General features: G+C 42.0%; 1 protein-coding gene across 5 annotated transcripts in view; it reads left to right on the top strand.

Annotated features, from left to right (window-relative positions):
* The window catches only part of rerea (arginine-glutamic acid dipeptide (RE) repeats a), a 131,044-nt gene that overhangs the window by 103,120 nt on the left and 8,501 nt on the right, over window positions 1–19,423 (top strand). For all 5 annotated transcript variants that reach the window (XM_053317183.1, XM_053317184.1, XM_053317182.1 and 2 more), the window contains 5 exons: window positions 407–506; window positions 1,285–1,383; window positions 9,015–9,095; window positions 18,952–19,114; window positions 19,224–19,316. In XM_053317183.1, coding sequence (XP_053173158.1) covers window positions 407–506; window positions 1,285–1,383; window positions 9,015–9,095; window positions 18,952–19,114; window positions 19,224–19,316 — 536 coding nt within the window. The remainder of the gene's footprint in view (window positions 1–406; window positions 507–1,284; window positions 1,384–9,014; window positions 9,096–18,951; window positions 19,115–19,223; window positions 19,317–19,423) is intronic.

Genomic DNA, 19,423 nt, shown 5'->3' with positions numbered 1-19,423 from the left:
AAGTTAGCCAAGTGTGATAGCTGCAATGGAAACTTGAAGCCTCCAGTGCACATACACTGAAAATGGACTTTAAATTAAGTAGGAGACATCTTGCGTTCAGCTGTTAAACTTTTGAAACTGAAAATATTTGCACTGTTCTGGATATGTTTTTAATAAGGAAAAAGGAGACGATGTAATTTAAATAATTTTAAATAATTAACTGAACATGTTTACATAGGGAACAGTTATTATTCCAAGCAGAATGTTCTTATAGATCTTAAAACTTGTACGGCAGTGACCTTTTTAATATCCAAGCCCTGCTCAGGCTACACAGACATTACAGTCAGTCAAGTGATATCGAAACATGCTCTGTAGTTACAGATCAGTTGCATTTTTAATGTTGACCGTATTTGTGTTGTGTCTACAGGAGCATGGCTGCCTTTGCAGGGATGTGTGACGGAGGCTCAACAGAAGACGGGTGTCTAGCAGCCTCTCGAGATGACACTACATTAAACGCACTTAACACTGTAAGTAGTCATGTAGTCAGTCATGAACACAAGAACTCAGGCACACATACTAGAAAACCACTTTGATGAAATGTTTGGTTTGAATTGCAGCAATTCTTCTGTAAGCTGGGCTCTGATGCAGCTCTGCAGTGATGGGCAATGATAAGGCTCCTGAACCAGTAGAGTAGCCCCCTGTGGTAAACCCAGCCTCAGCTTACAATACATTAGGCATAATGAGAGATTTGTCCGTCACTTTGACAATGAATACCGAGGAATCAAGCACAACAAGGAGATTAGAATCATCATAAACAGGGCATTTATATTCCGACTCTATAAACTGGAAAATTAACATAGCGGGCAGGTCATTGTCTCTCGACCTTCCTCTGTATTTGCAATTCCAATGAGTAATGCCTATTTATTCTCAGAGGGAGAGCTCCGGCAATGCCTGTTTCACCCAATTGAATGTGACACCAGGTTTAAAGCTGCACAGCAATTGCCTTTGTCACTGTGTAGTTTATACCAAGGCTGGTTCTCATATCTTTGCGAGGCATTTCCACTGATGCTGCAGCTCAGAATGAGATTTTCAGTAAATGCCTCAGTCACTCCTGGATGTATAATCTATCTCTATTGACATAGCAGCTCAATAAAATGTGTCCATACAGCTCAAAAGGCCCCTTTTGTGTCAGTATGAAGACAGGTGGCAGCGTAGTAAATGTTCCTTTGAATATATCCATGTGTTGTTTTTATAATTTGTGAAGCTGATTTTTTTTTTTGCGTGTGTGTGTGTGGTTGTCTTCAGCTTCACGAGAGCAGCTATGACGCAGGCAAAGCTCTCCAACGCCTGGTGAAGAAGCCTGTACCCAAACTGATAGAGAAGTGCTGGTCCGAGGATGAAGTGGTAAGTGGCTGTTCATTTTGGAAATGCAAGAACGGAGATATTGTGCTTCAAAAATAATTATATAAAGGATATAAGTTTACATTGGTTGGTGGTGTTATTTTAGCATATTCTTGATATTGTTTGGTTTTTATTGTATGGATACCTGCCGTGTCTCAGGTTTGGTTTGTGTCTTTAGAGGGAGCTGTTGAGAGAGAGAGAGAGAGAGTTAAAACAGGGCTCCTGGCCCCATCTCACAAGACATCAGTAAAAACACTCGTCAGTTTCCAGCTCCTCCGAGGCTCAAGAGCAGCTGCATCCTGTTTATCACCCACAGAATAAATCTTTAGCGTGGATGTCTGGAAAGGGAAAAGATTGAGGGCTGGTAATGTTAGCCTCCATTTGAATTTAGATGTGAATTTTCACCACAGCTGTTGAAGGGCTGGAATCAGAAAATGGCAGCCCTTCTCTCTGATCAAACACTACATCATGAACGGGGTAGGAGGAGAATGAAAGCATTGGATAAAACTGTGTCAAAACGGCTGAGAGCTGCGGCTTTGGCCTTGATGCTTTATGACACACTGCACTACATGTTTGTATACCCATTCCCTTTTAAAGATAACACTACTGACTGATCTGACTGTAGATGTTAGAAAAAGGCTCCAGCGCTCACTCTCTTTTGTGTTAGTTTTTCCTCCTCCTGGGTGAATCATCCTTTCTTCACTTTGATATTGTTTGGTATTGCTGAAGCTTGGCAGCTTTTGTTGTGCTTTGAATCCAAGCAGCACGAATCCAGTAGAAGTGAAGGGATGTATTTGTCTTGTAATTGAACATGATGGGCACATTTGAATAAAGCCAAAGCCCACGGCAGGACCACAGCGAATCAAAACAAATTAAGGCAGCCATGCTTTTGTGGACTGGTTATGAGTTCCCTTTATTTATGCATGCTTGCTGGCACCGGGCTAAAGTACTGCACAAGGATGATCAGAGCGGGGGACAACAGGCACACTACTCCACCACAGCAGGTTTTCCACAAAACACTTGTCAAAGAAGCACAGAGGGGACTCGACAGGAGAAGCTGTAAATAACCTGATTCAGACAATAAAATGATTACTGCAGTAATTCTATTTCTGCTTTTTTGAATAACATAAAAATCTGCATTACAGTGTTGTTTATAAAGAAAGACCCTTATTTATTTTAGTGACACAGTGCAAGGAACAAGGAGACCATCTGTCTATTTTCTGAGATATGGCTGATCACAATATTATGAAGATGTTTTTCACAATATGTTGTGTGAAAAAAAAAAGACATCCACTGTTACACTGTTACAAAAAACTAACATGACACAATCATATTATTACAATACAAATATAATTCCAGTAAAATACTCTCAAACTGAATTACAACGAAGCCCTTTGTATGTGTGTGTGTATATATAAATATATCTTAAGCTTTGGTTCATTGTGTCACCTGATCGAGGCGACTGCTTGTTCATTTGGAGAGAGAGAGAGAGTTGTTGAGAGAGTTGTTTTGTCATGTTCAGACAGCATTATGTAACTGAGGGAGAGGAGCTGTCAGGGAGTCCAGTACATGGTGTAAACAATGCTCAGTGCCGAGTGTGTCTTCTGTCTGTGTGCAGAGGCGGTCAGCAGGCTGTCTGTGCTACACCTGCCCCACAGTGTCCACTGCCCCGGAGAAGCAGTAGTTTGACTCTGGCTGGCCAAGGACACTGATCCCAGTGATCTGATCACCAGTTGTGCCTTTTCAGCCCTGCAGCCTTGAGGGACAGGTGTAAATGTGGCCCCAACCTTGACACACTCACAGACACCTTCCCTGCTGCTCTTCATTTATTTCTCACCCTTTCTCTGCCTCTCCTTCTCCTCTCCCTTTTCCACCCCCCCCCCCCTCCTCCTCCAGGACTAGCTTCATTATTTCTTCCTGCTCTTTTTTTTCACCACCCCTCTGTTCTTTTAGAGATGTGAATAAAAGTGACAGCGGGGGCTGCTGAAATGACAGAATCAGCCTGTCTGCAGGGTCACTTGTCACCCTCCCCTCCCCCCCATTGACTTCTCTTGCCCCCTCCCATCCTACCGCCTTCTCAACCTCTCCTCTCTCCGCCTGCAGCTGCTGCCACATAATCCTAACCCTCCTCTCAACTCTCCAACTCTGGAAAAATATTTATAATTCCTCCCCACTCTCATCTCACAGAAAGATAAGACCACCACCACCATCATCATTTGAAAGCCGTTTCATTACAGCTGTGGAGGAAGTGACAACGTTGCAAAGCAGAGTGTTGTTTCATTTTTATTGTCCTCTCGTAGGCACAGAAAATTATTTCACTCCGGAAAGATTTGACAGCCCGATGCTCAGTCAACCCCCGAACAATCTTTCAATCTGAGATTATTAGTACTTACAAAAATTGAAAGTCTGTCAACTTGATATGAACACCACTAAGTTTCATGCATCAATGAGGTGACAACTATATATTACACCAAAGAAAAATCTCAAACATTACAGAAAACAATAAATATTTCACCATAAATCTCTACTGCACAGTCTAACCTTGGTGTAGCTGTTGTATACTCAGCAGGCTGTTGAGTGGTGCAAGCTGAGAGGATTTAAACACCAAGAAAAGGGAAAAAATGTGATCTGTTATTATGGGTTGGTGAAGCTGTTGCAGACAGTCAGACATGGAACAGTCCTCTGCTTTTTCTTAAGTCTTAACTGAGAGAGGCAATCCCACTACATCACTGTTTTATGTGTATTTTATCAGATGCCAAATCAATACTCACTGCCCACACACACACACTGCTCTCTTCCCATCCTTTTGATTCTGAGATAGTCCCGACAACAAAAATAAGCTGCAGAAAGCACCTCAAGTTAAAAGCACACATGTTGTTGTTTTTTTGTTGCCATAGAGGCTTTCTCTCTGTGGATGCTTCTTTGCTGAACAAATAATGTTGCAACACTGTAGAAATTACCACTTGTTGTTAAAACCACAATTAGGTCACAGGATGTGACTATCAACAGTGGCAAAAATGTTACAGACTGTTACAAAATGAATAGTTTCTGGTGACTGAGTCTCGTGTTGTTGCTGTCCACTGCTGACACTTTCTGGGTGAGTCCAGATATATGTTTTTGATTAAAATGTTTGCACACACTCCCACTTGTGAAAGAAAGTGGCTCACAAGATTGTGGAATCCTTAAAGTGGTAAATCTCATTTTTATTAGTTAGTTTTCGTGATTTGTAGTTGGACAGATAACTAGACAGCATTACAAACAACTAGAAGCTTTACGGGTTTTTCTTCTGCTTCAGTAAGAGAAAGTCATGTTAGAGTACTTTGTTGGTCAATGACTTTTAATGAAAACTACGTTATCAATTTTTGTTTTTTAGTTTTGAAATGTTTTGTCATGAAACTGGTTCCTTTGCACCTGCAGCTTCAGGGAAGGTCATTAAGGCGTTGTTGCACTTGCAAACATGACATAATGAGTCTGTTAACCTGAGCAGCTGTTGTGCCCGATTGTAGATAAGAGGTGCTAATAATGCATCGGCCAACAGGAGGTGCCATATAAACAATCAGAAGCAGCAGCAGTCGTGCTGCGTGTCGCCATGTCAGAGACAGAGAGGCTGATCTATGACTGCTGTAGGGCGGGAGGTCTATTCCTCAGCCAGCTGCACTGTGCCACGGCTTATCTCCGACTGTGTCTTCAGCTGATGGATGGCTGGAGCGGGCCGCCGACTGCACCGAGGTGGGAGGGAGGAAGATGAGGGAGAGGAGGGAGAAGTGGCCCCCCAGTGGTTGAATACAAGCCTACAGACCTGAGACACACTGCCCGACCGAAAACACCACAGGCAGATAAAACACAACACGCTGTTCACCGTTCCCCGCTGGAGGCTGCAGATTATTTTAAAGTTAGATGAGATGTTTTCCGTCTGCAGAGGGAGCTCTGTGCACTACAATGACTGCTATTTTAGCACCATTATGGTACAGTGCCAGCAATGCTTTTAAGGGTTGTTTAGTAACTAAATAGCAGGCAGGATGGGTGTGTGCTGGAATTTCCTGTCACCTTTTGTATCAGTACAAGCCAAAGGAACCGCAGGATGTTACTTTGCCTGCTAGAGGTTGGCAGAATATTGTCATGTATATTTTTGGTAAATATAAAAACTTTTAAGTCTGTCCAAACAAAGAAAAAACCCCAAAAGCTACTGAAAAGGTTTATCTGGATTTAAACCTTTTTTAAGAAAGGTTTCTAATTGGAATTATAACAACATAAATATCTTCATGTCTAAACATAGATTTTAATCTTCGTGTATAGTGTCAGTGTGAAGAGGATGTGGGTAGTCTAGTGTCTGTCACTGCCATCTCCCCCTTCTTCTTCAACCATGTCGTGATTTCCTCTCTGCACACCATGGCCAATCTGATTACTAGCTGATATTTCATAAGCGACAGCGGTGTTTTTTTTTCTCTTCGGTTTTGGATAGCTGAGTGATTATCCTCTGGCCCTTTAGGTTTGTACACAGCAGGCTCTGAAAGGTCAGCTTTTAACAACGAGTCAAGTATAATGACTCCATATTCAGTGAAAGTGGCATTGTTTGCTGTTGGATGGTCTGAAGGGTTCGACTTGCGTCAGTGGTCTCCAGGAATGACATTTAGCAGAAATTATGTTTCATGTGTGAGCCCACACTCTGTTTGTCATCATGATACCATCTTTGTGCATATGTCTGCATTATCTTAACCAGTTTTACAACTTCCAACAATCAGCTCTGAAACAGGAAGTGCGCACACACAACAATGGCCTATTGAATCATTTTTTCTCATTCTCCTCCTCCTTTTATTTGTCTCCTCGCCAGCCTCACAATAGCGCACTGTTAGGCACTGAGGGAAAGAGAAGGGGAAACTTGGGGCGGGTGAAAAGCGCCAGCTCTCTGGAACACACTCAGAGAGAGAAGCCTGTTGTTTCTGCACAGCGGATGGCCATTTGGTAGCGCTCCACCATCCCTCTCCTCTCGCTCTCTCTCGCTCTCTCTCTCTTTCTCTTTCTCTCTGGCTCTCTCAGCCCCTCCTCTGCCGCTGTGTTGCCTAGCAACGGAGGGCTGGAGCAATCGGAGCAGGGGCAGAGCGATTCAGGGAGCAGATTGGCGGATGATTTATTAGCTGGGCTGGAGAGCAGTGAGCCCAGGCAGCTGAAATAGAGCCTTAAACTGGAGCCGACATGCCGAGAGGGAGGAGGGAGCCAGCGAGAGAAAGAAAACGGAAGGGAGGGAGGGAGGGAGGGAGGGAGGGAGCACGCACATAGCCGGATGGACAGACTGTGTAAATAGTACAGTTGGGGGAACATAATTAAGGTGACATAATTAGGGCAGACACACAGGCTGCATGGGCAGGTCTAATTGATTTTTGTCATAGCAGGGTCATAATCTCAGGTAATGAAACATCTCTGTCACCCCACAACTGCTAAACAGACATTAAATAATCATGGAAATGTATCCAAAATCATCCTTTTGACTAACTCCACTTCAAGATTATTCAAATATTTGTTCAACTTCAGGCATTTCTGCTCATTTCCCCCCCTCCACACATTTTTTAGGCTAATATTTCAGTTGAATATTTACCTATATTTTGTCATTGCCTGTCAAACAAGTCGTGTAATGTTGATCTGAATCTTTGCAGTGGTTTTGTGAAATTTTCACTGACAGTCCAAACAGTAATCCACTCTTAACCCCTGGAGTGGTTGACGATGGGTGTCACATGTGGGGGGAGCGCTTGTGTTGGAGACGGCTCCATCTACTGGTTAATGAACTGCTACACCTTCATGCTGATTAATGCAAATTAACTGCCGGTCTGCTGCCGCTCATACAACAGGCCTGTTGTCGGCTGTCAGTAAAGAACAACAACTTTTTTTCTTTTCTATTTTAAACATCTGGCTTTTAATCCGGTCTCTTATGTTTGATTATTTAGTCTGGTTTGACTTATACTTTTATATTTTGTTTCTCACAATTATACAGTTAAACTCTTAAAACTTGAGACTTTTCAGTTTGTTTGCGTAATGGAGTTAAACACAGTCATTCGTTCCTTTTGTTGAGATAGCTCTCTCTTTCTGGCCTGTAATTTTTTTTTCCTCCTGAAAGACAGTTGTGTTTCACAGCTGGCTGTGTTACTTTGTAAATTTGGCCCTTGTTCCCCACCAAAGCTGGGTATGTAAACAATCTGTGGTTACATAACACACTGTACATGGCATGGAAAATGGACTCCTGACACACAGCAAAAGGCTCCATGTCTGGTTTTACTTTTCACTTGCCTCCCTTCCACCATGTCCAAGACCTTTCTCCACACAAATTGTATCAGCCTGCCTCTCTTCCCAACTGGCAGCTAGTTGAGTTTGTGCCTCTGTGTGTGTGCTCACAAGCTCTGAAAGCAGGGATTGCTGTAGTTTCCTCTGAAGGAAAGAGGCAGCTTTGGTGTAGTTTTTTTTTTTTTTTTAATAAACAGTGGCCTGAGTTTTCCTGTGTGGGGGTAGTGACATGAAGCCTGCTTGTAGCGGATTGAGGACAGGCTGAAATGAGCACAAACATGATGCACAGGACTCCACTCCGGGTTTTCCAGTCTGCTGCGAACCAGAGGCTCCCTTGCAGAAAGATCACATGTAAAGCCTTCCCCTTTGTAGTGGAAGAGCAGAGAGTGACAAGCTATTTCTTGCTTGTAAAAAAAAAGAAGGAAAAAAAGCAATGTACCGTTGGAGACACTGTGGATTTGCCCCCTAATTTTTCCTTTACCTGTGGCTGGACTTAGAGATTTGTGCTGTGATCCCTGAGGACTTTTCCCTGCTTTTTGCTGGAGTTACTTGGTGGAAACGGTTGGCTGAGATCACTGAGGAACGGGTCTCGCCTCTGGAACAAGAAAGTAAATCTGTTGGTTGTCTGCTTCGCTGGTTATGAATGTTTTCAGCCTCAGCTTTTTATGGCTCGCAGTCTGTGGCTCTTAAAGGAGAAGAAATACATTTAGGTTGCTGAGCTTTTTGGATTTTATTCCTTTCTGCGCTCGTTGAGGTGAGGTGTTTTCAGTTTTCATGTCATGATTAAATCCGATCAAGTAGCGATTTCTGTCACTGTGCTGTTGATCTACTTTCACTCTTGTCAGGGGGATATTTGTCGATTTTTACATTTTGATACGTTGTATGCTTCTCTAAATGCCAGGTTGTGCAGACAAAAAAAGGGAAACTGTCAGCCGTGCACAGTGAGGCATTTTCTTGGTTTTCAGCTCTCAAGTTTAGCTTTTGACTTTGAACTTTTCACTTGTGTGATTAACAACATGTTCATCTGCGGGTCTGGCAGCTTTGTTTTTATATTAGACTGTATTTGTCTGCCTGTGTGTGTTTTTTTTTTTCTCCACATGAAAAGACCAGCTTAATCTCAGCGTCTCTCCGTACCTTACTTGTCATTTCCTCTCTCGTTTTTGTCCTGACATGGCTGTGTTTGCGCCAGAGTTTTGGGTTCTAGATACACATCAAACCTCACCGACCACAGACTAGTGAAATGAAAACAAGGCTTTTTGTCGTGGTACTAGACAGTTACTTTATGCGGTCATAGTTTAGCTGACTTCTCTATACTAACTGATCTTTTTTTTTTTGTCTCTCCCTCTCTCTCTTCCTTGCAGAAGCGCTTCATTAAAGGGTTGAGACAGTTTGGCAAAAACTTCTTCAGGATCCGGAAAGAACTGCTGCCCAACAAAGAAACGGTAAGACGGTTTATTTTTCTCTGTACTGTTGAACTTTTTTCACTGCGTGTCTCTGTGTGTGTGTGTGTGTGTGTGTGTGTGTGTGTGTGTGTGTGTGTCATTCATTTAGTAATACTGGAACGTATATAAAATGATGAGCATGTGGTTTGCTTGTAACTAACGGAAAGCTTGAGCAGTACACTTTCACTGTGATATTTTGAGCGTGGCTGTTTTTTAACTAGAGGCCTTATTGATAAGAAATAAGTGCTGCCGGCCAACAACTGTGCTGCAGTATTATCACATCTGCCTTCAGGCTCGCTGAGAAAAAAAACACTTGTTATACCTGAGAAGAAGAAAAAAGACTAAATGCACTTCACAGACGACCACTTAAACCTCACAAGTGACACGCTGAACATGAATTAGCACCTACTGTTAGCAAGTAGTAAACAAGTTGTGCAGATGTGATGTGAGTATCTCAGGACTGAGGAGTAGACATGCTGATATGTCATGTTTGTATCCAAGTCTTATTGTAGCATTTAATGGGGGTTTTTTTTTGTAACGCCAACTTTCAAAGTAAAGTCAAAAGTGTAGCAGAATGGTTTCTACAAGGATTAAAAAAGCACAAAAATATATCAAATCAGTTGTTTTCATTTAGTGTGTGATAGCAGCTTATTTAAGTTGAATTCTAGAGTTGTAAAGCACAGCTGAGATCACAGTAAGTAGTATTTAATTTTTTAGGCCCAATGAATCATTTTTGATCATATAAATTTGAGATATACTTACACGTTAAAATGAATAGTTGAAATTAAAGATGTAAAATCATCTTTTTAAAATTTTTCTTCTCAGTTGATCATAGCTGAAAATATATGTATTTTTTACTCCAGTGTTTACAAACATTAGTGATGCAAGCAAAACCATTAACAATATAAAGAATATACGTTTAACTTAGATTTAGTTGCTGTAAGTTTCAGATTTTCTATTGAAAGATCTGATAATCAGTTAAGGGTTGAGATTTTGAGGATTAGATTATTGTTTTGTTGTTACATTATAATTGTTGTTTCTTGATGGTTTGATGGTTTGCCAGCCACTGACAGAGTATGACTAAAGGAGACAAAAATTAGTTAACATCTGCCAAGCTTCAAGGAACTCTTATAATTGTGTTATGTGCGGTGGCAGAAGGTGTCTGTGTGTGTGTGTGTGTGTGTGTGTGTGTGTGATTGACTGCACGCATCAACGTGTTAATCATCACTGAACAACTGTGACCTGTTTTACAGTACAAAATGGGTCATATTCAGGCCTAGTAATGTTTAACTAGGGTTAACTTATTAACTGTCGTCATTCTGTTGAAAACAACACAGCTAGCACACAGACTTATCGCTGTTCCTCTTTTCCATTTTATAATAACCTCAACTGAATCTCAGAGCTTGGCTATTACTGGTAATAAATGGAACATGTTGTCCATGTACGTGTTGCTTCAAAGACCTCCACACCTTTGACTTGGCTGTTAAATTATTCTTAGATATGCATTTTGATTCACAAAGCAGTGCAGACCTTGCTGTTTCTGCGAGGCTGCTCCTGCTGGAAGTTTGCCGATACAGTGCTGACACAGACATCAAAGGAAAATCAAAGGTGTTTGTCATACTCGCTGCTTCATTTCCTTGTCTGCCATGAGGCGAGGATATGTCAGCCCTGCGCCTGTAACACACCTACATATCATGTAATGTTTTTACTCAGGAACTCTTTAGTGTCACCTCTTTTGTGCCACATTTTTCAGACCTCAAAACCAATTTGAATCTCTTGAATAAGAGATTAAAGTATGTGAATACAGTTTCCTCACAGAGGTTTCTTCAATTATTTTTACTGGTTTTTGAAATATATGACTAGTCCAGTTGATTGGCTATAAAGGAGGTATTAATGCAGTTCAACCTGGAGGGGGAGTCTACTTGGCAGGAGAGGTAATAGACCTCCTCCAGGATCTAGGCCTGCCGCCACCACAGAGCAGAGAAAGATTAATTTTCCCCCTGCAAATGGAAAATAAACTGCCCTTTAAACATATGAAAAGAGAAGAAAATGAATGGGAGCTCGAGGGGAGGGTTAACAGCGACTGGAGGAGAAGGGTAAGAAGGTGGGGCGTTAGCTCAATATAGACACTGAAAAGCCTGCGTTGTCGCACAGGGGAAAAAAAGTCTTTGCTTATGATTGAACTTGCTTTTGTGCTGTAAGACTGAGCGAGTGCCAGTCAATACCCCGAGGAAAGCTCTATTTATTTTCTACCTGCTCATTCCCAAATCCTATCTTTGGAACATGAGCACAACAATATCTGTGGATATATTTTAGGCCTGGGAAATGATAGATTTTTTCACCATATCAAGTCACATTACTTATAATTGTGATTCTACTTGCACACCGAGCCACTGAAAAAGAAGCATGTGGCACAAATTCGGGTGTTCCTGCAACATGTCCTGCCCTCAGCCCTGGTTGGCCCACTGTTGCTGAGCTGTACTGCAGAGCATAAAGCCCTTGGGCTGATGTCCAGGGCTCCAGAGGTCCAGTACAGTGTGTCTGCCTCTCACTGTTCCTCCCGCTAGCCCCTATTAGCCACGCTGCCCCTGAAGCGCCAGTGCGGCTCGAACAGCCAGTGCCAAGGGTAAGCACCCAGCGCTGTGTAAACACACCAGGCCTGACTAGCACTCAGGAATGCTTTATATAAAGTCACATAAAGGCCCAGAGGGGGAAGTGGGTGTGTCGTCTGACCGTCTGCAACTGGCTGTGCTGCCACCATTTCCTTCACTCCAGAGAGGACGTCATGGAACATGAGCTTGCTGCTTCCACTGTTTAAACAACTAAATATGCTGAAATGGCAGATCACAGATAACTCCACGCCTAATATTTTCTCTGGAGAGATTTTCATAAAAATGTGGTTCTAGGGGATATCAACAGACAGTATTTGCTGAATGGATTTGATCAGCTACAGCTCTGTTTGCTGTACAGCTGAACAGAGAAATTGACAGTTGAAAATTAGATCACATGAGAATATTTAAGCTTCCACTTATTTCCATACAAGACCATCCTCAAACAGTTAACTTAAGATAATAATGTGCAAATAAGAACATATTAACACATCTAGAAGGTAAGTATTTTTGGGAAAAGGCTGTTCAGTCACTAGTTCCCTTTCACTGTGCTGTAGCACAAAGTAAAATATGAGTCATTAACTCATGTCTGTGAAATTGTAGGCAGTACAATTTGTGTCTTTGTGTGTTATGAGGGAGATTGTAAATTGCATGAACATAGAAAAAAATGTATTTGCTTTATGCTCAGACATAAGTAATTTATATACTTTTTACTCACATCTGTACTATATATTTATAGATCATAAAAATGTTTCACAATAGCAGCCATAATCTAATAAAATCAATGAAGCAATGTTCAACAATTTACAAGCTTAGAACGTGTGTGTGTGTGTGTGTGTGTGTGTGTGTGTGTGTGTGTGTGTGTGTGTGTGTGTGTGTTTCCCTTAAGGCTTCATTTCTGCATCCTGTTGTTTATTTTCTGGTGACTGCTGTGCTTTACTCTACTTTTAAATATTTAAGTACATGTATTGGCACAGAACTAACATTATCAGTACTTTGGAACAAATTGTAGGGAAAATGTAGGGGGAAGAATTAAGTTTATTTTAGTAAGTACAGTACAGTCAGCTGGTACTTGCACAGCAAAACAAAAAAATAAAAATAAAAAAAACTGATTCAAAGAGATGTTTTTCTAAAGGTGAAAAGGAGCTGTTAGAAAGGCTAACACAGGTGAAGCTACAGTGTGCATTTGTATGTGGTTACACATCACAAGTCAAACAAGTGTCCTCAGATGGCAAACAGCTGGGCAGGTAGCAGAGGAAAATTATAATTTAATACTGAAGTGAGTTTGTTGGTATTACAGACTCAGTTATCAGCCTCTAATGTTTTTGTGTATATTGTTATGTTGTTGTGACAGAACCATAAAGGCTATAAAAGCCATTTACACTGTAGAGCATGTCATAATTTTCATAACATGTGTACAGAGGTGACCTGAGCTTGTTCATGCCGGCACTCAGATTAACCAGGAGGTGAAATACTGAGCGGTTCTTGCAGCATCCTCGCTCGCTCTGAGAAAAGAGAGCACTCAGCCCCTCCAGGCCCTGTCATTTACAACAGGAGAACAGTGTTCTCAACACAACCTCACAGCAGATGTTTGCCCCTGTACAATCTGTACAAACGTCAAATTGAATTCATTGCCATGTCCTTAGCTCAGCTGCCAGAACCTTGGGGATGAGTGATTATAAATACTTTGGTTGAAACACTAATTAAACCAGCTACAAACTACGGAGGCCTGGTCCAGTTGGCAGCAGCTGTCAGTGGTGTGACAGAACAGCTACCGTGTTTGGTAAATGATATAACTTGTTTAGGCAGTGAAATCGCTGTCGGCTGATGGAAGCTCAACCAGTACGTATTGATGTTCTTTTAGCAGACCACAGGCAATTTAGCGTGGCTGAGTGTAGGCAAAATCTTTCTTTCAGCCTAATAGATGGAGCACAGAGAGCCAGAGCTCCCAGTGTAATTGAGTTCTTTGGGAGGCTTCATGTTGTGGTTTTTGGGGACTAGCTTATCAGCAGAACACGCAGGATCGACCCTCCAGCAAAAAGGCACTGTTGCCATCCTATCTGCTTTCACTGGCAAAAGCGCTTACAGCAGGAAAAACACAAGTGCTGATTCTTCAGCATGTGCATCCCTGACCTGTGAAAGCAGAGCTTATTCAGTCATTCTCCAGCAGAAAGGCTCTGCGCAGCAGGGAACGGCTGTCTATTTAACCGCCTTTCACATGCACTCTGCTCCACCAGCCAAGGTCCTTTTCACTATTCAGTCGCTGTCGTCTGCCGATGGGCTTCGAGGCATCACTGCTGTAGGTCTATTTTAGAATCAACTACATACATGTGGTTGATAACTCGAATATTTGACCTCTGGATTTTATTTCACAGAAAGTTATAGTTGATTTTTGCAGCCTCCCCAGTAAATTACTAATTGAAAAGCTAATTTTTTTTTTTGTTTAAAACCACCAATTTTGAGGAAAAATGAGAAGCAGTTTTATAAAACTTAGTTTTAATAGAACATCACCTCCAATATTTAAATTTTTAAAAAATATTTTCACCTTGCATCCACTTGATAGGTTGTTATATGTTATGCATATTTTCATATTAAAATTATTAGTGTAATATTCATTTATTAGGAATTATTTTGTAAATCCAAAATCAGCTCATAGCAGCAAACTTAACTTAGTGCCTTGGGAACTGAAATATTTGAGCATCGCTCAAGAGATAAATAAACAGGCTCAGAGCATATTAAATGGCCCTTTAGGCATCACAGACATACATCTGACCTGTTTAACCACATAAAGCGTTTACAAAAGTTAAATCCTTACAGTTAAGAGCCAGCGTGAGGATGATGATGATATACTGTGCAACCTGTCACAGGCAATGAAGAATATAAAGTCCAGGGGTCGAGCACATACATAATTAAACCCTGGTTTGATTTAGCTCAGAGAACTATGTCCCCCCTTCACCTCACCTAAATGAATCAGGAAGCAATTGTCCCTCCTCCGGCTGCAGATTGTGGAAGGAGCAGGAGGAGCACAGGTTCAGGCTGCACTAATGGATGTTTACACAGCTCACTATCAGCCACCAGAAACCAGAAATCACACGCTCGCTATGCTCCCGGCTGTGGCTTAACTCTCAACTGCTCTAAGTTTTTAGCAGAGGTTTTTATTTACAGAGAGATTTTTTGTTTTTTTTAAATTTTTTAGGAAGGGCTGTGGTTGGATTCAACGCTGATTGTCCATTGTTATCCTCTGCTGGCTTTTTATTCCTCCCTCTCAGCTCTCCTCCACACTTGGCCCTCCCCCTCCTCAGCTCTCCCCTGTTCTCTCCTCCTTCCCCTGATCTTGCCAGTAACGGCCTTAACCGTTTGGCTTCATGTCAAAGCAGGGGCCTTTTGTGGCTCTGTCACAAATCTGCCAGGAAAAACAGAAACCATCTGTTCAGGCCTGGGCCTGAGAGGGGATGAGGGTGTAAATACATGAGTTTAGCCCTCGCCCTCAGCCCTGCCCGCGCACACAGGACCACCGAGCCCAGTGGAGGATCCTGCTCTCCCACTCAGCCTCAACCTGCACTCTCAAACAGCAATTATACTGTAGTGTACTGCGGCTTCATGGTAAACCTCATCAAATCAAACTCTCACAGTCAGGAACATGAGGTGGAATTAAACTCACAGTGGAAAACAGAAAATGACCAAATCTGAAAGTATTTTTTGAATAGTAAATACTGTAATTTTCTAGTATTCAGAGATTGACAGCACACTTGTTTATCACTTGTTGTCTTCTACTTTAAAGCAATGTTTAAAAAATGTGTTAACTATACTTAAACTCAAAGAACATCAGGATAAAATTAAATGTTATTTGAATGAACTGGTATAATTACTCTCCAAATGCTTCACTTAATACAAATTATTTATGTAGTCATGTCAGTCACAATATATTGACTGTCAAGAATGCATCACCACAGAAGTGTAATTTCAGTTCTTAGCCGTGGTTCAATGTAAAGGAACCACTGTCGTACATAATCTTGAGCTCCACATCCATTTCATACATACATACTAGTATGTAGACAACCATTTTAAGTGGCAATAACTGGAATGGAAGTCCTGAGTGTCGTGATAGGAGGGTAAGCCCTTTCCTTGTCGGATAATCCACCGGCCAGAAAGCTCCTGCAGATGGAAGCATTCTAAAAAGCCTCATAATACCGAGCTTATGTTGTCACTATCTCATGTTCTGCGGAGAGGCAGCACACTCTGTACCGCTCTGCAGTGATTTAGTGGACTAGGGAAAATTATGGTGTGGAGGCCAGGGCCAATCTAGATTTCTATTTCAAGTATTTCCATTTTTTTAATACCCATATCCCTGCAAACTGTTTTAGATGCAGGTTTTTGAAAATGATTCCCGTAATGCTGTCGCCTTCATTTCATTGAAGAAATGGCAACTTTACTTGGAAGGCTCAGCAAGCACACGCAAATTCTCTGGCTAAACATCCAGTCATGGAGAAACAGAAGGTAATGAAAGTTAAAGTGATGCCGCGGGTATATGGCAGCATGACAAAGTGACTTTGATAGAGAAAAGTACACAGTCAGAGCGAGAGATTGGACATATGAGGAACCAAATTTGATGTGCAGGCAGGTCAGGAAAGGTAATCTGTCAGTGTCCCTTTGATGCTAATTTACAGGATGAAGCCTCTAAACCACAGAAATGCCAGGTTCATCTACGACTTCACTGCTCTCATAGACATTGTGTATAACTCTTTGCACGTTGAAATTCATACAGAGGTCTTTCCTTTGTCAACATAGCTATTCTAAACTGGTGTTTGTGATGGCATAATCTTTAACTGTATGAAAAGGGTTTTGTTTTTTGTGTTTTATGGAGGCTGAGAGCACTTTTTCCCTTGTATTCTTTATCAGAAATAACTTTTCAACTTAACAGATTTACTCTAAATTTGTTCTTCTTTTGTTTTCCATCACATCCAGCTGCACCAACTCATCAGCGCACCTGTTAATTCCCATTCAAAAGCCCAAGTTAATGTTTTCATTAGCCCCTGCCTAATGCAATGGTACTTGACACAGTGTAAGTGATGGAGAGGCAGGGTGACCTTTCCCTGTGTCTGCCAAGCTGTTGTTGAAGCCGTGTAGTTGTCAGCCTGCAGCGAGGAGGCAGAGAGGCACTGCTGAGAACAGTCATTAAGCACAGAGCAAAGCCAGCGCTCGGCACCACTCGACACTTTTGATCTGCACATTTCAATTAGATTTCACATCAGGACGCCTGCCTTCCCTCAGTTAGCACCTGCGCCCTGCCTTCCCAACTGGCCGGCCAGGCTGAAGAGGGAGGCTCACAGGAAACGGCTAGAAAGTTCAGTAACCAGAAGTACATGCACAAAAACATGGCAACAGCCCAGAGCTTTTAACTGGTATAATGATATAAAAAACAAAAAATAATTAGCTAATGAGCAGAGATGGGAAAAAAAAGGTTTTCAGGGTTATCTAAAGGATTGTAAATGATTCAAAAGTAAAAGTGATATCTTTCCTTCTTTATTCAACTGTTTTTTGTATTTTAAAGAGTCTTACTGATTTGACCTTGCTGAGCTCCAGCACGTGGAATCCATTCCACAACTCCAGATGTGCTCATCTGCAAAACTGTTGAGGTCTGAAAAAGTTAGCACAAGCTGTGGGGCTTGGGACAGTTTTACGTTGGAGAAATGGCTTTGCCATAACACAGCACCTTAATTTACCCTGAAATGTGAGAAGGTTTCATTGAGCTCTGACACCCTCACTAAGTGTTCCCAGCACTGTTTTGCCTGATAAGATGGAGTCCTACAGGCATTGATAGGCATGAATTTCCCCTAAGAGAGAGATCTTATTAAACTGGCCTAAGCCCACTGAGTTGAGCATTTTCTGCCAATCAAAGCAATGATTGAGAAAGTTATTTTATGGCAAATACTCACAGGACTTCTTGAAGCGATAAGGAGCAACCGCTCTTCAACAACAAGAAATCAGCTAGCCTCAAGTAGTCTTGCATTTTTATATGATAAGAAATTAAAGCTGCAGTTACCTTTATGTTTTGATTAATACCAGCCTATTATACTTTGAAATGGCCGTCTTTGTCAAGATGTTATTTTATTTTGTGGCTGAAATAGAGTTGAGTGAGAAGCTTTTTATAGCCATTGAAAAATGGCTGCTATTTCATCAAATCATTTCCTGCCATTGTTTGTTTTGGTACATTTTCACAAAAGATGTTAAGCTGTTGCTGAAAAGCTGTTAATGTGTTTTAGAGAGCAATGCACTGACTAATTGTCAAGTTTCACAGCTGAAGTGGAGAAAGAAAACAATCAATAGCCATTAAACCCTGGGAGCTTTGTTGAACAGCAGTTGACCAGACCTCAGACAGTAGATAGCTGCCCTCTGGACTTTAAAGATTACAGGTGACTTACTGCTCACCTAACAATCACTCCACACCTTCATGAATTTCTTATAGAGCCGATGGAGGACGGCTAGCAAGCGAGTCTTCATGGTGGGGGGAGAAAAAGCAAAGCTCCACAGGAAACTACATAATTGTCTCTGACTCCTGTCGCCAATTTTCAAGGCTTGTGTATTATGAGTGCGGCCGGAAAGCTGCAGTTAATATGCACAGGCTGCCTCAGCAAAGTGCTTTCTGATCCATGATTGCATGTGTTAATGTTTCAGTTGGGTATTGATTTCCTGGCGGCCTTTTGTACACTGGATTTATCCCCCTCGTCGTTGGCAAGCACGCCCCTCCGAATGTTTGATTAAAGTTCAATTGACTCTTCCAGTGAAGGGGCGAGGAGCCATTTCACTCCCTATTTGTAGCGCCAAAGCTCTGCCTGACATGTTCTTTTGTTCCCATTCAAGCTCCTGCCACCCAGGCAGCCACCAATGCACTGATCCTAATATCCCTGCATTCAGTCAGCCTCCTCGCCTAATCCTGGGACAGACAGGGCCGCAGCACAAACATGCCCAGCCAGCTACAAATCCTGGCATGGAGTGACCCACTCCATGGCCTTTCACTATGAAATACTGTGCTTACTGCTAATGTATATTTTCCACATATTTTATTCCACCCAACTGCAGATATTTCACTCTTTTTCTCCATAACGTTGGCAAATACACCTCAATTCTTTTTACTTCAGTCCCCTCTGTGCTGTCAATAGCGACGCATCCTCCTCCAAGTAGATGAATATATTTGATGTGATACATTTGCGTGTTTTAACAGCGTTCATTTTGTGTTTCCTTTTTAGGGAGAGCTAATTACCTTCTACTACTATTGGAAGAAGACTCCCGAGGCAGCCAGTTGTCGAGCCCACCGCAGACACCGCCGCCAACCTGTCTTCCGCCGCATCAAGACACGAACTGCTTCAACTCCTGTCAACACTCCCTCACGCCCCCCCTCCAGCGAGTTCTGTACGTATATTTGACCCCTTCAAAGGCAGTCAGAGAGGAAAGAGGAAACCTGATATATTGTGGTGTTGGAACGATGATGTCAATATATTTTTTTCGTCCTCTCTTCCAGTGGACCTCAGCTCAGCCAGTGAAGATGACTTTGACAGTGAAGACAGCGAACAGGAGTTGAAGGGCTACGCTTGCCGCCACTGTTTCACTACCAGTAAGATGCTGTGTTTCATTTACAGACTCTCACTCTCATCATATGGACTTGCTTGGCTATTCCTGTCCTGATTGGGATCAGTGTGAGCCCTCACAACACAGCGCTGT

The sequence above is a fragment of the Scomber japonicus genome, chromosome 4 (genome assembly GCF_027409825.1).
Source record: "Scomber japonicus isolate fScoJap1 chromosome 4, fScoJap1.pri, whole genome shotgun sequence".
In the NCBI taxonomy this organism is placed as follows: Eukaryota; Metazoa; Chordata; class Actinopteri; order Scombriformes; family Scombridae; genus Scomber; species Scomber japonicus.
The sequence above is the reverse complement of the archived record's forward strand: the minus strand, read 5'-3'. Positions and strand labels throughout refer to the sequence as shown.